This window comes from Anser anser, assembly GCF_964211835.1.
Source record: "Anser anser genome assembly, chromosome: 1".
Taxonomy (NCBI): domain Eukaryota; kingdom Metazoa; phylum Chordata; class Aves; order Anseriformes; family Anatidae; genus Anser; species Anser anser.
Window position 1 is genome coordinate 190,326,500 of NC_139720.1, and position 23,737 is coordinate 190,350,236.

The following is a 23,737-nucleotide window of genomic DNA, read 5'->3' on the forward strand; positions in this document are numbered from 1 at the left end:
GATTTTTATGAATCAGTGCATATTTTGTTAGTAAACAGCTTTTAACAACTTTCTTGATCTTGAAAGCACTGAGAACACATTTCAGTCACAGAGGAGGCATGTGGCAGTGATGGATCTGTTGAGAAGTGAGACAGCACGAACCATTTCTTCTGCCCGCAGCGTGTTTCTCTTTGCCAGCACATGCAGAGCCTCTCTGCACCAGAGCAAGCAGGAAACAAGGACAAAGCCACCCATGGACCCATGTCTGTTAACCCTTCCAGGTCCCCATGGCCCCGAATTGCCCTGCAGAGTTCTGCTTGGACCAAAATAGTGGTTACATTTTGCTGCTTCAGATCATCAGCCTCCTCGGCTGGACAATTATCTTGTGTCACAGGCATACCTCCATGCTCCCTTGCAGATAATCTGTCCTGGTTTTTCTTCTGCCAACTGTAGGTGTGGCATTTGGATTTGCTTCAGAGACGTGCTGTGCACTTAGGTGTATGAAGGGCTGTGAGGCTTCCTTCAGAACGGAGGCCTCGATGGCACCTGAAAGACCTGGAGATGCTGCTCTGACCCTCAGGGTGGCTGATGGTTTGGCACTCTAAGTCTTCCCTGGATGCTGCTTCTCAGTGTAGGCAGTGGATACAGCGCTTTTACCTCTGTGTGCAGGAGCCAGAACCAGTCAATGCAGATGAGTTGGGGGATATTGATGCCATGGGGAGGGACAAGTAGCTTCTTCCCAGCTACCAGCAGTCACAGAAGTAGAAAGCTTCATTTTCTGGGGTGATGCTTTCTCCCTCTTGTCCTGTGGAAGGAACAGGCTGGACTTTCACATTTGGGGCAGGAAAATAATCTTTTTTTTTTTTCCGGTCACTACTGAAACTTTGATAGAATTCTGCCCGGAAACTTTCTTGCAATTCTTTCTTTCTAACCGCAACTATTGAAGCTGATGGGAATTTCAGTGTTGATTAAACTAGGAGGAAGTGTTGGTCAATACTTTTCCGTATGGTCAGATGTAAATTACAACTTTAAATAGTTCCTCGAAGTTCACCACAAGTTCATTTTTCTCCCTTTCTTCTTTTATTTTTTTTTCTTTTAATAGAGTGATATGGCATAATGATGTTTAAAAAAAAAAAAAAAAAGTTGTATTTAACCATAAAATGGCCTAAAGTACCTTTAGAAGAGATGGTAATACAATATCTCACAAAGAACCCTGAAATAAAGAGAACTACCATTATCTCTAATTTTACAAAATGGAGTAAACCTATTCTCTGCATATGAGGTTAGCTGGTGGCTGTATTCTGCTTAAGGTGCTTCAGATCAGTCAGCTGGTTTTCACTGGGACACAATGAAGGTCAACCCTCTGGGTGACTACCATGCTCCTAACCATTTTGGCCAGACCCTGTGGTTGCTTATTAGTTGCACACGTGTGGGTGTCACCATTCCCTTCAATGAGATGACTCACAAGGAAGTGCTCAGAAACAAGAGTAAAGTCCTGGGCTGCATTTGAACCAAATGACCCACATTTTAAAGAACACGGAGAGGTGAAGACCCTATTAAGAAATCATGTGCATTCCCTTTCTACTTCGAGACTGTCCTATACAAAAGACATTTTTGCTGAATGTGCTTGAAAGTAGGAAATCATATTTGTTGGTAAAAATTACAAAGGATCAGTTATGTTTAACAAGCTTCAACACACGTGCAACCTCAACAGTGACCGAAACAATTACTTCTTGATGGATAACTTTATTGCCCACAGATGGCACTTTAAACACAGAAGGTCAGACTCCTTGTATACACTGAAGTTGCAAAGATAAACTGATCATTCTCCTTAACATCTCGTAGTGCAGGGGAAAAAAATTAGTCAACATGTTCAGGATATCTGGAGTGGCTGGAAAATCACTTAGCCTCAAATTATGAAAAAGAAGTTAAAGACCACCAAACGTGTTAACCTCAAGGCAGTTTCTAATAACTTGTAATGTAGTATTTGTCTTTAAATTAAGACATAGAGCTAGATTTTGGGTTTACTTTCTTTAGCCAAGGGTAGCAGAAATTTTAAGTTTTAAAAGGAAATTCAAAAGTAGAAGCTGGAAAAATCAGAACAGAGGTAACAATTCAGAACATGGGCCTGATTTTGAGTTCAGCAGATCTATCCCTTTAAGAGAAATCAAGGTTTAGTGGAAGGTACATCATATATGCATGGTTACTTGGTTATCTGCTGAAATGAACTCACACATCATACTGGGAAAATATATACAGGTTCATTTATTTTATTTTATTTTATTTTTAATTACTTGTAATCAGTGGTTTTGGTTAACAAATAATTAAAATTTGTTTACTTAATTCAGGAAAAACACTGCCTTTTTTTGCAAGACAGAAAATAATTAAAGAAAGTTTGCTCTTTTGTTCCTTAGCAAATTACAGGTTATTCCCTCTGCTTTCTGAAAATATTATTTTTCCTTCCTTCATTTTATATAGACTAACTTCTGCAGTCTAAATTGATGTTTGCTTATTAATTAAGCAAGCCTATTGTCTGACTTTCACATGTATCTAATAAGCCTTCCGAAACAAATAAAATATGCAAAAAAAATCACCCCTTCCCCTATGGGAGGAGATTCCTCAGTTATCAGGATTAATTAGTTCTCTTGTTATCACACAAAAAGAAGTTGCACCCCCCAATGTAGGTCAGTGTGAGGGTAGGTTGCTGATGGTCGCCTAGTGACAGGCATAATGATAAGTGAACATGTCCTGTTGAGCCATGACCCTTCAGAAAAGACAGTGTCAAGTAAAATGCCCGGAGAAGACTCAGAGAAGGTATAACCCACTTCTAAATATTGACAGTAGGAATTTCCTTGCTATTCTCCTTTCTTCTTCTTTTCTGGTAAGCATGTCAAACTCCATTGCATTTGTACTGTGCATCAGTTTTGTAGCATTTAAAAATTTAAGGAAGCTAATTACCCATGAATAGATAGGATGTAAAATAAAGCTATTTTACTTCAGACCTAGCATCTTTGCTGGTAAAAATACTGTCCAGCAGACTTGCAAAAGAACCAATATTGGCCAGAAATAAGATCTTTTACTTTGGATTTTTGTCAGTGGAAAACTAAATGAATGAACGTATAACAAATCTGATATGTCATCCCGAAAGCACCAATGCTAGGTCTTGAATATTAATATGATTAAATACTGGAGTTGTGTCTAAAATGTGCTCTAAATCCATGGTGAAACTCCAGCTTATATCAATGGGAGCAAAGTTAGACAAACACTAAGCACTCCTTACGATCCCACCCATAATATTTACAAATACTGTGGTGTCTTTTAGGTACACGTAATACGTGTAAAAGGGCAAAAGCCTCAATATTTATCCAGCATATCTTGCTTTCTTTTTTGCCTACAGGATGGGGGTGAAAAGATTTTTTTTTTCTTTTCATTCGATTTTAATAACTCTAAGGCAGGTCTTCTGACATGCACACTACCAGGCTCTCTTGTTCTATATGTTTAATTTAAGACTCATCTTGAGATTTTCACGTGGATGTCTTATATTAACATAGAGTTACCAAGAGAGAAGTCTGTAACCTTTATAATGTTTTCTTGCCCTTCACCCTTGGCAGACTTTGGACACAACAGCAGCCCATATTCCCAGGGCTGGTCTTCTGCTCCCAGCATGTCTCAGGCATGGTCATGCTGGTGCCTGGCTGACTTTGCTCCTGGGCAGGGTGCTGCTGGTGGTGTTGAGCAAAGCTGAGCACTCAGCTCAGAGATTCTCAGCCTCCAATGACAGGATGACAAGAGAAGTATAAAGGAAATGCAGGAATGTGGTAGTTTCATGTCGGATAGTTTAGTTGGAGGGCACTGACAAACACTGTCAACCAAAGAGCCTGAAGCTGCCTGAGCTCTTGTAACGTCTTATCTCAAGTTCCCAGTGTTTACCTTTAGGGACATTATTACAGAACTGAAACTCAGTAGGCTCATAGACCGTATGCATCTACAAGAGACCATCCCCTAAAAGCACAATGCGCTGTTTGGCAGACCCAACGCTTCAGAGTTGAGATCCTTAAATGGTAGGTGAGAAAAACATATGCTTGGAATATATCACATAACAAATTGTTCTTCAAAGATTTGCTGTCTTTTTTTCTCCCCTGTTAGCAGCGGGAAGAATATATAATTTCTAGTTAAAAGTATGATTGTCTAGACAAATCACAGAGGAAGTCTGTGTATTTGTACAGTATCACCATTCAGTTTCTGGTAATATTTGTGGTGAAGTTCAAAGAATCGCTTTGTTCTGAAAACTTGTTTTGCTCTTGCTTGAAGCCTGTTCAAGTGAGCTATAACTTAGTTTGCGTCTGTTTAAGTGTACGCTTTAAATCTTCTTTTGTACAAGCATGGATGTTAGTACATACAGGAGCAGCATGACAGCCACAGCCACAGTAGGAAATACTTACTGACAAATGGAGCACAGCTGACGCTTCCAAAAAAGTTAAGTAAGAGCAGATGAGGGCTGCGCTTCCTTACCTTTTGTACCAAGTCTTCGTAGTTTTAGCATCTCTCTCCAAAAATGTAGACTTGGCTTCTAGGCCTTTCTTGGACTGAACGAGTTCACATCTCAGGACAAAGTTTTGACATTCAGCAGTAGACGTATCTTCAGATATGTCCTCAGATGCATATACTGCTGCGTGAAAGCTGCTGAATTTGGAGTAACTAATTGACCTGGGAAAGTTTATACACTCAAAATTTAGTTGCTCACTTCAGCCAGAGGTGGTGTCTCAAAGTTCCTTCTACAGTCAATGAAAGAGAGAGGCCTTTCCAGAGGTGATTCATAGCAGCCACACAAGGATTAGCGATGTCTTCTGTGTTTGGTACATACAGCTGTTCATATTCAGCTGTGGTAGGGATCTCTTAGAAGTGCTTATAATAGCTAAACTCAAACTGTGCTTGACTGTGTTGTAGGGGAAAATCCGCAGTACTCTTGTTTACACGATGCTGCTTCTCTCATATGTTGACAATGAAATACTTTCTCTTGGAGTAAAATGATCTGGGGCACTCCCTGATCTTCTCTCACAATACTCAAAACTTCACAAATTGCATATGGGGTTCAGATTTAGACTTAAACTGGTTTTCAATGTTTCAAAACATTTTCTTGTTATGTTCCTCACTTCTGGAACACTTTGCTGTTGGTGCGAGGTCAGTGGGATCAAGGACTGTTTCTTCTCTAAGGCATGCCTTTCTGTCTGCTTGACACAAAAGCTTTTCTGGCCATAGCCCGTTATGGTGCAAAGATAAGACATTATGTCTTCCTAGCACTTGCTGGTTTAATGCAAGGAAAGTTCCTGTGGTCCTTTAGACTTCTGACCATGATGCTTTTTCATAGACTTCCTAAAAATTGCCTTCACATCACTTGTGATAAACCTGCCTCAATGTTTCAAACATCCTAACCCACCCCGCATTATACTGGGTACCCAGGGTGTCACCCATCACACCAGAATGGTCTGGTCATGACTGGAGCCTTGTTGGCCCCAATAAGCAACGGGTCTGATCTGGAGGGTGCCTTGAAATTTTACTTAAAATTTACTGCAGAGCTGTCCAGTTGCCTTTTGACACCACTTTACCATAGGGAATCCTGAAGCTAATGAGCGACTGTAGGTAACAGTGCTTTGGTCAGGAAGGGAAGGTCCTGAATCCACTTTGCCTCCTTCCAAAGCAGTTCCAGCTTTGCAGTGAGTTTTATGAGTGAGAGTTCTGTATCTCAGAGATCAATATGTGGCTCTTGCTGTGATTGTGTCTGACTTTTGCCCTTCCCATTCAAGCGGCTGCCATGGTAGTGTTTCCTAAGGAAATGCAGCAGCAGTGCTGCAGGACACACTTCCCTGTCTAGGTGTGCAGCCACAAGGTCCCGAGCTTCATGGTACACTCAGCGAACAACTTGAGACCAATGTTGTTGACCAAAACTTGCATAGCTTCCATTTCTTCTTTCTTTCCTGAGTAATTCTCATTAGAAAGGATGTCAGTCCTGAGTCAGGACAGCAGGATTTCGTCCAGAGAAAAGGTGTATGTGTGGTGAGGGGGGGCACGCCTTTGCTTTCTTTTCTCCTTCCAGTATAACATCATAAATGTGAGCAGATTGGGAGCTGGATGATTCGTCATTGTTAATGACTTTCTTCTTTGTTTTTCTAGGATCTAGTTCAGGATCAAAATTAAAAGTTCCTGAGCTGAGCATAAATGGCACACAGCATGTTGTTCAAGCAGGCCAGACTTTAAATCTCACATGCAGGTAACCAGCTGAGCTGGCTTCTGATAATTTGGCTGGGAATTCATACACCTGATACTTTTTTTTTTTTTGTAACTGAAATTAGAAAAAAATGAAAGCTTATGTTGTGGGGAAAGGTGGGGAGTGAACTTCAATGGCAATTGTTTAGTAGTTCTTTGTTGTTTCTGTTGTTGTTTTTGGAAAACAAGATAAAAGAGAGCCCCAGAAATAGCCTGATATAATAAAAAAGAAAGCTTGGGAACTGGAGCTATATAATTGCAGCCCAACATAATTGTTTCTGCTTCCTTATCTGTATTTGCAGGGGGGAAATGGTTCATTCATGGTCTTTGCCTGAAACTCTAAGTAAGGACAGCAAAAGGCTGAAAGTAATTAAGTATGCCTGTGGAAGGAATGGGAAGCAGTCCTGCAGCAGTCTGACCTTGAGCAGAACTCAAGCAAGTGACACTGGAAACTATAGCTGCAAATACCCAACAAGTGCAGCGAAAAAGAAGAAGGAATCTACGGTCTACGTATTTATTAATGGTAAGATCGTGTTTTTTAACAGTTCTTGGTACTTTCATTTCAGTACAGCAAAACGGATGAAAATGAACATCAGCTGTGGTTAAATACAGGGTTTTGAATGATATTTTCATCCTTGGAAAATGTTATGATAATTTACCAATTTATGTATAAAACCTGCTTTCTCAGAGCTTCCAAATGCAAATGCTAGTGTTTTCTCTGTTACAAAAAAAATGAAGAAGGAAAAAGACCAAATCCAGCCAGCCCCCCGGAGTAACTAGAACTCCACATAGAAGTAGACTAGAAGTGACTTTGTGTAATGGATATTATAGAAATCATATTTTAATCCAGCGATGACTAACGAAAACCATTTTTCTGGTGCAACGTCCACTTCAACCTGTCTGTATAAGACTGTACATCTCCAGACAGCTGACGGACACCAAAACAGTCTTGCTAGATCACTGAATTTTCTCATGCTGTAGAAAATTAATATTTGTATGCAAGTCACATTCATAAAAGTACTCTGCAGTTCATGTTACACCAATTGTAAAAATCTAGAATAATTGGATTCAATCCAAATACAGAATTGTGTTCAGCAAACAAGTATTGTGCAATATATGGGAAATGCTGGAATTAGGTCAGTTAGGCTATAACAGAAATTACTTTCTGATCCTGTTTTCTTCCAGGATATCAATCAGATTCTTCTCAAAACAGCTCAATAGAAACAATAATAAAGGGAGAAATTATAAACCCTTTAGGTTTTTCATTCAATTTTGTATTATAGCTTTTCTTGATTTTTACAGCAGAAAGTTAATAGGTTACTGTGAGGTATCAGGATTCACAGATTTTGGAAGCCTGTGTTAGAATGTGCAACTGGAACTTTTCCAAATGATGTGTCTGCTGCTTCTAACGAGTTCTCATCAGAGTGAATTAGCCTTTGTTTTCATTCTGTGACACAAAGAGTGGGACTGGTGCTATGGAAAAACAGAATGAAGTGGACCTTTCACTGTGGTGACAAAAAATAAGATAGCTCACCCATTATTTGTGTTGCCTTACTGAGAATTATTGAACAATTCATGCTGTTCATCCAGCTTTGCTTCATCTGGAATACGCCACAGAGTATTTTCCTCACCCAGCTATTTACCTGTAATCCTCTGGATATCCAACTACTGGTGCATCCAAGGAAGCGTGATGAAAGTAGCAGGTTATTAACTTAGCAATCAACATTTACCACTGCCTAGGAAAAATTACAATGTGCTTGGATGACTTTTTTTGAGTTTCCCATCCTGGGACCTTCTTGAACCTATCATCTTGGACCACATCTTTAGTTGAGATCTACCCACAGTCCTCTCTGTTCACCACACGAGAAGAGCAAGGATGATAGTGACCTTGACCGAGAACCTCTCTGCTAAACCTTCTGTAGGATATATTATATGAGATTCCTTCATGTTCCCTTGGTCTCTTTCCCGTTTGAAGTGCTAATTTTTCTGGATCCTGAATTATTGCAAATGGAAGACACAATCAGTCCTCCTAACTCTTCACTGTTTCCTGAGCTGTACGTGTCCTCTTCACACCTGACAGATAGCCTTAATCAGATAAATGTGAATCGGCTAATCTGCCTAATTCACATGTCAGAAAAGAAGCAAGTCATTAGAGAATAGTTTTTGGTCAACCCCTACCTTCCCCCAAATCAGTTAAAGATAAGGTAAAGTGCCTGAGTGCCTTAGTTATGTTGATTTTTCAAGGACAGTTATTAAATGTTGATGTTGGTGTTGAAATAGGCTTAGACTGTGTTTTTCATCCTACTTTACTTGCCAAAAAGGGATAATCCTGTATTAAGCTTAGACATCTTCAGCTTCTTAATTTTCAGAATTCAACAATCTTTTTGTTTGAAAGCCAAATTCTTAACAGTTAAATGTTGATTGTGTCCTACTAAGGACATATAAAAGTATGGTAATCTACTGATGACAAGGGAGGCTGTGATGTAGCTGCTCATATATGGACAGTTGAAAGTGTCACTCTGTCCCAAGATGAGGAAAGGTGTATTGGTCCTTCAAAATTTTACAACTTCAGGAAGAAATGTTGAGTAGATTGAAAAGAAACAAGATTCAGAGTACTGAAACTCATACTTTCCAATGCTAGTGCTACACTGATCAGAAAGAAAATACATAAGGAATCTCTTAAAACAAGTTAATGTTTCTGTGAACACACAGGAATTTGATTACCTGGTTTGAGTGGGGTGAAAATGAGAAAAGAAAATGCTCTGTCAAGACTAACTTTCTTGAGTTTAGTTTTATCTTAGAGGGATTTGTGGGTGCTTAGGAAATAAACATTTGTAAAATTTGAATCCCTCCCAGTTTTGTATTGTTTCCTGTAGCAGGACGTTGTGTCAGTCCATTTCCCATATTAGCTGCATGTGGATCACCAAGGTGCCTGTTTCCCATGTCTTAGTATGCTGCAGATGAGAACAAATAGTTACTATTTACAAACACAGAATCCAAATCAGGAAAGCTGATATTGTTTGTACAGGAAGTCATCACTTATTGTTTCAAAAATGATATTCATTTCCGTAATTAGAGTGATACTGAAAATGAACTGGATAAAATTAATTAAATAAATAAAGAATTAATAAACCCAGTAAGTCCTTTGGTTTTGAAATGAGAGCATGCTATTGTAGAAGATGAGCTTCTACAGGTAAAAATAAGATGCAAGATGATGAGAAGGAGACTGCAAATCTCAAGGTCCCCTGGACGATTTAAAACATTTCTGAAATGTGGAGTTTGGGTGCTCAAGAATTTGCAGGCTGGTGACTTTTCTTTCAGGAGCTAGTCCTGACACCACCCTTCTTTCAGCTGGAGAGGTCACTACTGAGTTGCACAGGGGAGTGAGTGTGCAGTGTGCCCTGCAGCAACTCTTGACCACACACAGCTCAGGAATTGAGACATCAAGCGAGGGAAATGAATTCTCTCAAGAGCCTTGGACTTTGCTCTAAGAAAACTGATGTCCTGACTTCCACCATGAGCCATGGGAAAAATCTGAGATGAAGCATATGCCTCTTTGCCAATTTATCCACTGTCGCAGACCCAGAACTGTTTTGTTACACAATTGCAGCCTGGAAGTTAAATGGAAAGATTTGTAATGAATAGTGACTGCATACATTGGAGTAAGACAGAGGGAATTTTCTGCTTGGAGAGAGATCATTATGGAATAAAGACATTTAAGAAACACCAGATTATCAGCAGGCTATTTTGAAACCTACACAGACTTCCCTAGGGACAGTCCTAAGGCTTTTCTTTCTGTCTGCCTTTGTTCCGGTAGCTCCAAGACACTCTTTTCCAGTTGCTGGAGCTCATTCATTTTCTTTCTTCTTCAAGAATGTGCAGGCCTCTTCATTCTCTACTCTCATCTCTTTCTTCCTTTGCCTTTGATCACCTGTTCCCATGGTACAACAGAGAAAAGCAAATAAGTTCAATTACATTAATATAGCAAGCTTAGATTTTTGTGGGAATTTAAACAAATTTTTATTCAAGTTTAAACATTGCTATTTCCTGTGATGAAGATAGCTTTCAGCTATTAATATACAAGAACAATGTTTTAGTTCTTCTGCAGCAGAGAATTTTTCTCTAAATGAAGTTGTACTTGACTTTAGGTATTAGCCCATTGCTTAGCCGCAGTTCTCCTTCTCCTTGTCTCTCCTCACACTCCCATGGTGCATATCATCTGACCACACACTTTTCGTTGTAAAGTGATACATTTACTGGTACTTCAAATGATCACCATTTAAAACATTCTGTTTTAAAAACAGACCTCTGTGCTAAGTCAGTTGTCTGTTCTCTTTCCGTACTTAACAGAGAGAAAAAAGTAACTTTTTTCTCCAAAAAGAAAATGTCTCTAAATGTCATTTCTCCAAAATGACAGCCCAAAATGAAGGGCTTTATCATCACTGAATGCTTCAAAATGTAAGCTTTTGAAATGCCAAAACATCCGGGGATTCAAGTGCATTTTCAAACTCTAGAGTTGTATCCAGCAAGTGCTAGAAGTATGATGTCTCCTTGGGAGGTCCAGTTGTTGACAGCTAGCTGTATCCAGCCCCTGAACTGACATAGATTTAAAGTCTAGCTTGAATAGACTGACTCCTGAAACACCAAAGGTACCATTTTGCAGAACAGGGAGGGCATTAAAAGAGCTACCTGAAAGGGTCTCTAAGATCTAAGAAGCTTCAAAGTCAAAAGAAATCTGATTAAAACACTAGGAAGACAAAATATGTGGAAAGCTAACAGTAAAGGAGAATTTTTTCTTCTTTTTCCTTTTTCTTCTTCTTCTTCAGACGTAATGTACCAACAGATGAACCTGACAAGGTCTAGGAAACTCTTTCTCTTGTGCCTTTTCCCTGTCTTTGTTTTTGGCACAGTTCTAACCTATGAGCAGTGCTTTTTTGGCTTACACTCTCAAAGTCATTGGTATGATAGCACTTCTATTATGAAAAGGAAACTAGTTGGAATTAAACTATGTTACAGCTGTATCAAGTATGTGGACACATTTTTAGTGTCTAATGAGGTTCCTGTTAAAAAACAGAGCCCTCTAAGAGCCTTTGACGTAAATCACCTATAATTGCTGTACTTTCGAGTAGTGTCATTGCATGTACATGGACTTCACATCGCACTTCACTGTGTTGGGCAGAGCATGCATGGAAGCTTTGGCAGCGTCAAAGGCTGCACACTCAGCTCTCTGAGGTCCTGTTTCCTCCTGTTTCCTCACCAAGCCTTATAGCTGCCACTGTAATGGAAATACATTTCCAAGATGACCCATCCTGAAGGAGGGATACAGCCAAAAAAGTGTTTCTAATGATTGTTAGCCTTTCTAGAGATAACTTTCTGAACATAGTAATTACTGCACTGTGAATTTCCTGGTTAAAGTATTTTTTCTTAAGAGCTTTAACCACTTTTTAAATGTGTGATGGACCTACGTCAATGATAGCATAGTGTAACTAGCCTCAAAGGAAAACAAACAAACCCTGCCTAGAAATCATTGTACAATTATGCTAGCAATGCTTTGTCTCTGAATGTGCTCCAGTTATAAAGTATTCCCCTCCTTTTTATTTTTTTTTGCCTGAATTCTGCATTTATTAATTTATAGCTCTTGTTTTCCTTCAAGATTTAGAAATCATTTGTATTCAGAGAGTATTATTTTACAGGCTAAGAAGAGGGAAGAGTGGAAAAGCCCTTATTGCAGAAAGATGTTGTGCTTCCATGCATGCAAAATGGGATTTTATTTCTTAATGAACATAGACATCTACGTGTGAAAAGGTTGAATAGGTGCCTTTCCTAGGGCTTGATTCATCTCACCATCATACAGATGTCTAAACCAGGTCAGATGAATCCCATGCCAGAAAACCCGTGCTCTCCAGTATCTACACTGTTTGTCCACATAGCTCAGAGAAGGATGTATGTGTTTCAGATGTGTGAGGTGACATCCACTCTCAGTGTGCAAAGCTCTCCTTGAGTAACTTTTGAACAAGCCTATTAATTTAGCCAGGATAACAGCAATTAGTCAGGGTGAATCCCTGGAAAGGGAAGGGGAATTTGGCAATTGGCCCATTAGGCTTAGCAAAGTTCATGTCTGTACTTTAGTGCATATGCATGGGGGAAAAGATTGTTTGGGCTCTTTTAGCGTGAACAAAAAAAAAAAAGTTAATGATGAGCCACGTGTAAGTATAGGTATTTTGGAAGAGCTTTTTAGGACAAATTTGCAGAGATTTCAAGAAGCTCACACTTCCCTGCAGATATGTTTCTTCCTGCAGATGTATAAGTACTCTGACTTACATAGTTCAAGTTATTAAAAAAAAAAAAAAAAAGGCAAGAACAGTAGCTGAAGAGTGCAGAAAAAAAGCATGAGGCTCCCCATCTTTTCTGAATCTGACATTTCAGTGTTGGCTTATTAGTTGTTTGTGCAAAACCCATAAATAGCCTAGACAGGTTACTGATACCAGACATAATATTGCTTGTGTTAAGTCTCTTATCAAGTTTGTATCTGGCTGCCAACCAGCTTAATAAAAAGCTGCTATTTACGTTCTTTAACAATATAGCAAGTGACCTTCGGATTTTCTGATTTCTTGACTTCTCTTTGTGGTTTCATGTTGATTGTAAGTGAGAGATATTGTAAGGAACACAGTCAAACCAGCACACAGTCATTAATTCCAGGCACAATTAAAAATATTCTAAAGTGACTTTTAAAGCAACCTTTGGCATACGCAAACATTTTGGCAATCCCTCTTTCACCTCCTTACCCTTGCAAGCAGCTCTGAAACAAAACAAATAAATGAACAAAACCAAAAAAAGGAAGGTCAGCTCACTTAGGTCTTGTATTGCAAATCCTGATGAAACTGAATGTGTGACTTGGATGTGGTCTTCAAGACTGGTCAATCTACCATGTTCCTCTTATAGGCAGAGCTTTCTGAACACAAATGTGTGTGAAGCTGGCTCAGAGACTGCTGGGGTGGGAGGTTAGGTCATCCTAGATGTTCTCCCAGCCAGCTGGTCAAGGAAGGCTGGCATTTACCTCCCCTCAGGACGGAATTGGGAGGAAATGTAGCAGCAGCCACTGCCAATGGCTATGATGGGAGGGAAAGAGGAAAAAAGAAGCAAAGAGTGTTGTTATTTGAGGGGCAGAAGGATTCCACTTTGTTGGCATACCCTGCCCTGGTGCTGCTGTGGGTTCAGCTTGAACAGATCCTGGTCTTGGAGCACCGAAAATATCCACGTAAGGCCATTAAGGCAGAAGGAGAATAAAATCAAAGGGAATCAGGAAAAGCCTCCACACTCATTATGAAAACAAAACTGTGCTAGGAAACATGATGCGTATTCCTTTTAATCAAAAGCAGGAAGACATTTGGAGCACTTGGGGCCATCAATTGCCCTCCGGTCCGTGGCGGAAGTCCCCGGTGATGTCAATGGGAGCTCTGCACGCGAATCATGGGGGCATGGAGTCAGCCCTTGGTGTCCTGGTGCCTTGGCATGCCATGGCAGGGAACGTAGCAAGGAAGGCTGTCGCCGAGATTTGAAGCCTACCAAGAGGAGCTGGGGCATTTTGTCGACTTTTATGCAGCACTTCATTGACTCCTCCAGGCGCAAATGCTAATTTCCATTGAAGAAGAAGGAAAAAAAAAAAAAAAGCCTAAGCGTGGTGTTTTGTGCTCGTTTCCTGTCCCTGCCTTCGGATGGACAGGAATCCTGCAAGGTCTGAGCTGCACAGCCCCCGTGGCCTCGTTGTTGGCATCAGTCAGTGGTGACACTCTGTCTGCAGACAGCACCGGTAATCTCCAGAGCAGCTCTTCCTCGCACTTGTAATGATCTCGAGATTATAATACAGGAAACTACTTTGCAAAGCTTGCTGGTTTTGGGCAGGAGCTCTTAATTTTGTGACAAAGACGAACAAGTCTTCGGGGAGTTGTAAATCCGTTTGTCTGGTGATGTTAAGGGGCAGGTCACCTCTTCCACGGCTGCAGCCCCTGAAAAACAAAAAAGGTTCTTTTCGCCATGCTACAAACAGGTTCTTTCTTGGTCTTTCCTTGAATCATATGGCAAAGGAAATGTTAGCCTAACAAGTCCTTAGGGTATTTTTTATTACATGCGCATCCTCTATTACTCATAAGTTCCTTTAGCGATCTCGGTGGACATTTAACACCTATTATTAAGTAAAACATTGTGATAGTCTTTCATTTCAGAAAATTTGTGTAACAAATTCATTAAGCCTCTTTAGGAACACTTTTTTAGTACATTTTTGTATATTTAAGATATTTGTCCTTAGGATTCTCCCCAGTATAAATTAGGGTGGAATTTGCTTCTCTTCCTGTTTTATGTCTCAAACAAAAATATTTTTGCATATAATAAAAAAGATCTTAAGGGCAGAACAGTTTTATGACACTGGGAAGTGCAGATCATACTTCTGAAGGAGAAACGAAAGCAATGTATTTAAAGAACCACTTGAGTGAACATAGGTCAACGTGCAGAATTCTGGGACCAGAACTTTAGCAAAACATTACAATTTAAGGTTTTGTAAAGGGTCAATTCTTGCTAGCTTTACTTCTTTCTTTTCCAAGAAAGATTTCCATTGTTACTTGTAAGATTTTTGACTCAGTGAAAATAATAGGATTTGCCTGAAAAAACATTGGGGCTGTAGATAAGCATGGAATTGAGATCTAAATGTTCCACTTTTTCAAGAGTTAAAAGCCAGACCTTATGTGAATTTGGAGGTAGCCTATCTGAACTGTGAGTCAAACCAAACCTCCAGATCTCAACACCTGCAAAGAAGATTTGGAGCCTGAGTCAGTGGCTTGAGCCCCTCTTTGTTAACTGGTTCAAACAATAGCAGCAGCAATGTTCCTTGTTCCCAGCGCAAGCTATTTATGACAATGCCCTTTGTTAAAGAGATTGTTCAAGGGACGGTAAATTACTCTGCCAAGCTTTAGTTATTGAGTCGAACAGAATGAATGTTTTCCTGGCATTTTCATTTACCTTGTCACTTACAAAAGAGACATATAGGTATTGTGATAGTAGGAAGGAGAAGAATAGTTAACTCTTGCTAGTCCCTTTTCTTAGAGTACGTGGTTGAAAATATGGCTGAATAATCATAGTAGAGTCCTTCTCCTGGTGAAGTCAACATATATTTTTTTCCCATCGATTTCCTTGTTGAAGGCAGGAACATGTCTTGTGTAAGGGTTTCCTGATAAGAGAATTTCAGCTCATATCCCATAACTACTTCTCCTGAAATGTCCTGAAAATAAAACCACATCTCCCAGCAGTAGAGGTGATGCTGTAATGAGAAAAAGGTACTTGAACTGCCCTGGATTTTAAAGGAGGTACCAAACTCCTGCTTTTGGTATTCTACTGAAGTTGTTTAGATGAAAGTAAACAAAGGAATAATTTGAGGATGATGTCTAGCTTTCATTATAAATAGGCTTGATCAGTGAAGCTGTATGCATCATTCCAGTTCCCACACACTCTTGCAAAATTTCAGAAATTAACCTTTTCTTTTTCTTTTCCTGCAGATACAGGCAATCCATTTGTAGAGATGAACAGTGATATACCTAAAATAATACACATGACTGTGGGAAGAGAGATGATCATTCCATGCAGAGTCACAGCACCAAACATTGCTGTCACTTTAAAAAAGGTACTGCGATCTGAGAATACTCTGAAGGTGTTATTGCTATTATGGATGCTGCTTCTTTGTTTTTGTTTGGTTTTGTTTACAGCTATTGTGGTGATTTTGGAACATTTAAACCATTTAGTTGTTTTTAAATGAGGTTCCTAGGTGTCAGTGTGTCTAAAAATATTTCAACCTTGGAAGCTTCATGTCTTACACTGGATTTGAATTTTCTAAAGAAATTTAAGCTTTACATATCATTTCATTAAAGTTTCATCTTTATTGAAGTTTAACTTCTCAAGAGAAAGTTTTCTGAAACCCAGGAGGGAATTTCTTGTTAGGAGAAGAGATTTGCTCCCACTTCTTCCCCTGCTCTTCCTCCCCTTTCCTCTCCCCCTGTTCTCTGGAATAGGCTGGAGATGTGCTGGGGCTGCACAAGGCATTTCTTCAAGACTTTGCCTGTTACCCCTCCCTTCAGCAACTTTGCTGCCTACTTTTCCATACAAATGCACTTATCAGACAGGGGATGGCTTCTCTTTGTAGGGCAACTTGTGCAGAGTTTGAGATGGTGTGAGCAGTTACAGAAAATCTAGATATTTTTCATGTTTTGGGAACATTTTTCATGTTTTCATTTCTTTCCTAAGTTGCTTGAGAGTTACTTGGAGAGCTAACTGACCTTCATGTATGCAGTAAAGTACCTTGCGCCAAGTCAGAGAGGTGCTTCTCTTTTAAAGTTGCTTTGTTTGGCTTAAAAGTTAGGCAGAGGTGCCAGTGATGTTTTGTTTTTAACAGAAACAAACAGAAATCTGTGCATAGTAACATAAATGTTCAGCTTTGATATAAGGAAGAGATTTTTTTTTTTTTCTATAGAATAGCATGCAATTGCCAAACAATATCATTTTGCAATGCTTATCCAGATCAATAAAAGACTTTGATTCTTCTTTGACCATAGAGATTTACACCAGCCATGGATTTGGTCATGTGTTTGAACTTGACATGGGGGTTTAAAAGTTTTACCCAGCCTTTGTTAACATTGTGTTTTGCTAACATTGATACTGATTATATCTCTGTTTCCAGCTGTTAAATCACATGGAAGCAAGCTAAATGCAGAGAGAGGAAAGTAATCTGACCTAAGAAATGTATCTGCATGTATATACACAAACACACAATTTTCTAGCAAGAACTGTATCAGAGATGGATGATGCACAAGATTCTGTGGCTATAGAATCAAAAGTAAATGAGGCTTGGCTTTTTATAAGGTGCAGGATGTAAAGCAAGAACCTATCTGGACATTGTAGTGTTGCATCTGAAATCTCAGCATGTTCAATTCCTAAATGAGAAAATTCCCATCAGCGTTCTCTCTTATGAAATAATGTAAAAGCGAACTTTTCTCCTTATTTGGAGGAGATTGAGGCATATCTACTGTCTTTTCTCATTATCGGCTTGCTTTTAGCTTGGGGTTGCAGTGTATGATGCATCTTTACACCATCAAAACCAGATGTAGTAATCTGGGAAGAAGAAAGAGGAGGTGGAGCCAAGTCTTGAAAGAAAGGATTGGTTGCTTACATGTTTTGCATTCCAGGAAAAATAAATGTGTTCCCTAATTCATCCCAGAATTTCCTGAAGTATGTAAGCTACAATGCATTACATCATACCTTACTTTATTTATCATCTGTGACACCCATGTATGAAGATTCCATCAAGTTTTTGCTCTCATAGCAATTAAGAGATGTGTTAAATGCGTTTCCCAGCTGCAGGCATACTTCTTCTGTAGAGCTGGCAAAAGCTATTCTGTGTTTTCCATTTAGCAATAAAGGAAGAAGTCAGTGTCCCCATAATGCAGTCCCCTGGAGCTGGAAAGAAAGACCCAGCTTTAGAGCCATTAGAATATGGAATATTTTTTGTAATATCTCTCTTCTGAAAGAACTCATTGGTAAAGTCACGTGAATACTGCCTCCAGCGTTTTGTTCGTGTGAAAAGCACGTTCTTAGCAGTAGTGGACCAGTGTGGGAAAGTTTTATTATTCATTTTCAACATTACACATGGTTTTATTACTAAAACTGCATCTTTGCATTGTTCGACCCTTTTGAGATACTGTGCTGTTCTAACTTCCAGGCTGAACATCTCTACAAATTGTATGGTATAGCATTGTAATCGTATGCAACATCTAAAAAGTCTTAAAAGTCCGGAAGGAAATGAGGATAAAACTTTTCATTCCTGTTAGAAATCCAGCCTTCAGGTCCTATTACAATCTATATCTGCAACAGCTGGTGGCCCTTTCTATTCCTCACCATATGATGACCTGTAAAATCAATTAATTTTTTTGCTATAATATTTAATAGAAAGATATCCAGAGCCTTTGAAACCATCATCCCTATCAATATGATTCTGGCAGCCTCATTCAAGATCCCTAAAATATGATAAAATTTATTGCAACTAAGGTATGCACTTCCCTTGGTTCTTCATTTGCTCTTGTTTTACTAAACAGAGAAAATAATCTTCCTTTGGTACAATGATTTGATCCCTCTGTTCACTCCCCTTTTGGATTCTCTGTCATAAAATCAGCAATGCCCTTCATAGAAATAGAACTAAATATGTTTCAGTATTAAATAAAAGGATTAAAAAATAATAATAAAAAAGGAACCCCAAGGATGCTGAGAGCCAGACACCTGGACAGTCTAATTCTTAATAATGCCACATCATCCTTCCCAAGCTGGTGGAAAGGGAAACAAGAAAGAAAAAGCAAGCATTCAAGACTAATTATAGAATCACAGAATCGCAGGATGGTTTGTGTTGGAAGGGACCTTAAAGCCCACCCTGTCCCAAACCCCTGCCATGGGCAAGGACACCTCCCACCAGACCAGGTTGGCCAAAGCCCCATCCAGCCTGGCCTTGAACACCTCCAGGGATGGGGCATCACAGTTTCTCTGGGCAGCCTGTGCCAGGGCCTAATATTCCAGTGCCTAATGTACAGTTTTTGCTATACTTTCAGCTGGCTCTTTCCAACACGATCTGTCTTTGGAGATGTCGGGAACCAAAACATGACTATGTACTCTTGACCTTATGTCTTGACCCAAAACCTTGTGGTAGTACTATGTTAATGCCACTTGGAACCAAAAAGGTTCAGTGGCCAGTGCTGAGCAAAGAAGGAGGCCCAGGCTGTGCCAAGAGAAACTGAAGTCTAGTTTGAAACAAAGAAGGTTTCAAAGAAACAAAGTTCAACACTGCTGTGGGAGCCACAGCGCCGTGGCTCATGCAGATAAGTATGTAGACAGTAAATTCCAGTTTACTGCAGCCATCACAACAAACTGCTTCTCTGAATGCCTCTCACTATTGCTGTAACCTATTATTTCAGCTGGTTTTATCCTCTGCTGCTTCAATGGAGATGGTGCTGTTCCAGCACAAAGTTGCTTCACGGATTTTCTGCTTCTGTCTGTGATGACCGAATGCCCAAGTATTTGACAAGGCCCTGAGCTGCTTGGCCCTGCCTTGGTATTGGCGTGGACCAGGTGACCTCCAGAGGTCTCTTCCAACCTCAATTACTGTGTGGTTCTGTCATCCTCGTCCTGTACCATCCATGCAGTAATAGTCACAGTGATGATGCCATATCACTAGGTGGTGGCCTACAAGCTGGTGTCTCTGCTTAGGGTAGAATAAAGCCCTAAATATTTCTCCAAGAGTGGGAAACAGGTCACCTGAAACAGTGGGGTGGCAGAAGAGAGCAGCATGGAGGAGAACTGGGTAAGAAGCAGACATAAGGAGGAAGGGTTGAGCTGTGAAGGGCCATGAGGGTGAGCACCCAGCCTTTGCCCTGAGACAAAATCCTGGCATTTCTGCCCCCTGAAATGGACTTGTTGTAGAATCTTGGTTTGGTACCTTTATATCTTCAGTATCTTAGCCAGAGAACAGCTATGCCATAAGGATCTTTTTCTAGTGTATGGACTTCAGTTTTCTAAAATTCTCCTTACAGCAACTGAAATGTGTCAATTTGCACTTTTACACATGAGTGCATGCAACTTTTTATTCTCAAAGCCACAGGTGTACTTCTGTCTGGTTTTTGGTGTTAGGCAAGTAAACTGTGCAGGTAAGGGTCTGCCTCCAGGGCAGGTGAGCCTGCTGGACACGCAGACAACTGGCAGCTTTCTATGTTGCAAATCAGGACCATATTTATAAGCACTTTATTTCCAAGATCCAGACACTTCCTGGGTATTCTGGCTACTTTTCCTTTCCTCAAGCAAGACTAATACAAATTTGGTAACCCATCAATTAACTTATTAATGTGGAGTTAATTTATTCCCTGGGTGACTTCAGTTTAGTCTCTGACACTCTAATTTAACTCTTTTTTCTCTTGTTATATATGAAAACCTATAAAGGAGTATGTTATGAAGCAGTTTAGTTTCTAACAAAGCAGCAGAGGATAAATGCAGCTGAAGCTCTTGAAAGCATAACTATGAACTAGTTAAACCAAAGCTTGGATATTTGTTTTATTTGGAGACAGGAATGGCAACAGAGCTCTTAGAGTCCAAGACATCGTTGAATGGTAGCCAGCACGCTATAACGTAGTGGGTTTTGCTTGTGATTTGCATGCTTATTATAAAATCTTATCAGCTGTTATAAAGATGAGGAATTCTACCGCAGCACTTTCACGCTCTCTGTAATTGTTGTCCATTTGATTCACCTTGCATTTCAGTCAGAGGAAATGGTGTGAGATGAGAGGAGGTGATCCCAAGGGCAGCTCGCAGTGTGTGCTGAGCAGGCAGCACAGAGGGTGCCGCATTCAGAAAAGCTGAGCCACGCAGGAAGGTGCCAGGCAGCTGCACCTCCCCCTGCCACTGGTAGCCACCTGCAGTGGCTTTGGCTGTAGGAAGAGAGAGGGCTGGCCAGCACACCAGCCCTCTGCTCAAATAAAGGGGTAAGGAGGAGATGAAAGGGGTGCAGTGAGGCTGGGAGCATGGAGAGAGGTGATGGGCTGCGAGGTGCTTAGGTAGACCCATGGATGGAAGTACATAGAAATGCTCTTTGCTTAAGGCACTGATTCACTCAAGTTCTGCTATAACGTGTCTTTAAAATATATATATTTTTTTCAAAATAATAGTGGGATTTATAAAAGTAGAGTCGCAGCCAGGATTTGTACTGGTGGTTGATCTCTGTGTTATCCAAACAGTGGCATTTATTCTATCAATAAGGCTGAATAATGATAAAAGAGAATCGATGTAAAATAAAAGAGGCGTTGCCTGGGCCTCAATGCCTATGTCATGCTTTGCTTTTCATTTTTTTTAAAAATTATTTTCTTTTATTTTTTATAAAGTGGGGCTTAAAACTCAAAGGATGCCAACATAAAATATCACTTGTTCTGCTGACAAAGCGGACACTTGATCCCACATGGCAAAACTTTAGTCTGAAAAAAAATTTTAGATTTCAGGTCACAAGTTTATAAAACATCTGATCGTTGTGCACTAATGACTTATTGGGTTCTCAACTTCTGAGGGACCTAGAAGTGCCAATTTTTTAAAATGTGATGAATTCTTTTCCTCTGGAAATTTGACATACTTTGTTTCAAGGCATCCTTTCAAAATCTGTAGTCGATATGACTTTCCTCATTCAGTATGATCTGTAGTTCTCAATAAAAGTGCCCAAGGTAGCCTTGCGGATTTAAAATTTGTGCTTTATGTTGTATGTAATGACTTAGAGACGCGTGCTCTGTGATCTGTCAGCTCTGGAATAAGCATCCATGTGCTTCACTTTTTTTTTTTTTTAACAATCTAGTCCTTTAGACAACATAAACATGAGAAGCCTCAGCTTGAATCCTGGCAGGAATTTGTTAAAGCCACCAAATGACAGCATATCAAGTCCATTTGTCACCTCCATTGAAAAAAGTGTATTTGTATCTCTGTGGTAACACCGGGACGTTTAATTGCAAAGGTTCTCTAAGATGAGCATTTTAGCTGCCAACTGGGAGCCAACAGAATAGCAGCCCAAGCACTGAGGCTAATGATAGTGTCAATCTATTGTGTCATAAATTACATCCTGTTATAAATAATGAAATCTTGGAAACAAATAAAACATTCACATTCTTCACCCATGTTTTTCCTCTATTTTGTGGTGAAAACGTGACTTGAAAAATCTGCATAATTAAATGTCATCCTTTCTACTTTGATTGGCATTTTTTCAAGTTTTTTTTTTTTCACTCCTTTTTATGAGGCTGTTTTGATTAGAGTGTGGCATGAGGATAAGTTGTTTTTACGATGTGTGTTTTCCACTTCCAGATTCCCGGAGAAGCCCTAATTCCTGATGGCAAGACGATAATCTGGGACAGCACGAAAGGTTTCAGAATACCCAAGGCAACCTACAGATTCATAGGGCTCCTGAGCTGTGAGACAACCATTGCTGGGCACAAGTATAGCACGAAGTACCTAACGCACCGAGAAAGTAAGTAGCCTTCTCCACTCCAAATCTTTCAGAAAGCCCTCTGCCCTGGTGATGTTACTCACATTTCCTTCTCTCTGTGACATGCAGCCAACACAATTTTTGATGTTCAGTTGAGCACCCCTCGCCTCGTCAAGTTGCTGAAAGGAGACAGCCTGGCAATTAACTGCACCGTTACAGCAGCCTGGAACACCCGTGTGCAGATGACATGGACTTACCCTGGACAGGTGAGTGCCGGGGATAAAAGGAAGAAACTGGGTGAGGGTTCCCATTGATCGCGTTGCATCTAGCATCCCGTGAGGAATTCTGCCTCAAAATGCTTGCTGTGTTTCTCATTCCACCATTGTGAACCTTGCTGATATGGCTTTTAAGTTGTGGTTTTTGTTTTTTTTTTTCTTTTCTTCTGGTGCTTAATTGAATAAGTAAACAAGTTTACACAATGCACTCTGCTATATTGCATAACCACGAGCGAGCGCTGGAAAAATTTCATCCCTGGGAGCTTCTTTTTGACCCGGGGAAATGACAGAAATTTATCACCTAGTCCCAGGCAGGGGATCTCTCATGACAAAAAAGTTTTCGTTGAGGCTGTCTTTCTTAACACATTCAGTTAAAAGACTGGCAGACAGTCAGGCACCCGACTCAAGCATGTTTAGAAAAGATATTTTGATTTAGTTAGCCAAAATCTCATTTGTTAAGTGTCACATGAACAATCCGCTTGTTTTGACAACTACAGGAATGATCTTGAATGTGCTTCTCCTCCCCCAACATTGGGAGCATCCTCATAAATATTTGTCGCTTACAAAATAACTGCCAGGGAGCCCGTGTAAAGCTGATAAGAAATTTGACATTAGTTTAAGGTTTACAACTCCCATTCCTTTCATGTCAGTTTGATTTATGCTGGTGATTCAAGTCAAGATCATTTATTATGTCACTTATTGTGTCTAATCACAAGCTGAAATTATGATTACATTATATAAGGAAGATTAATGCAATCGTTTCTTGCATACTGTAGCCATTTTCCTTGGCATTTTTTCATTGCAGAAGTAAACAACCTAGCAACAAGAAACACTCCAAATATCTTACGTTTGGTCACTGTTACGTTACCAAGCCCTAGCTGAGCACCACACTTGTGAAATTCTGCTTGGGTTTTATTTGAATGGTAACTGAAGGGTGCTCAGTGTTTGTAAGACAACAACAATGTCCTGGGTTAAATAAACTTTGAGGCCAAAGGCTGAGGGGGAGTTGCAGGAAATAACTCCTCAGGCTCACATTATCTTCAGTTCCACCCTGCTACTCCTTTGCCAAATCTAGGCACTTTTCCGTCCATAGCGTTTCCAGAATTCTCCCCTTTTGATGTTAATGCCCTCGTCTTCTATACATCTTCTGCCTATGGAAGCTGAACCAAGGCAACAAACTGTGTGCTGC

At 40.0% G+C, this 23,737-nt stretch overlaps 1 protein-coding gene across 2 annotated transcripts in view; it reads left to right on the plus strand.

Moving 5' to 3' along the window:
- The window catches only part of FLT1 (fms related receptor tyrosine kinase 1), a 109,138-nt gene that overhangs the window by 8,801 nt on the left and 76,600 nt on the right, over positions 1-23,737 (plus strand). For both annotated transcript variants that reach the window (XM_083849558.1, XM_083849559.1), the window contains exons 2-6: positions 6,151-6,247; positions 6,546-6,766; positions 15,789-15,913; positions 22,153-22,315; positions 22,403-22,539. In XM_083849558.1, the coding sequence (XP_083705684.1) occupies positions 6,151-6,247; positions 6,546-6,766; positions 15,789-15,913; positions 22,153-22,315; positions 22,403-22,539 (743 nt within the window). The remainder of the gene's footprint in view (positions 1-6,150; positions 6,248-6,545; positions 6,767-15,788; positions 15,914-22,152; positions 22,316-22,402; positions 22,540-23,737) is intronic.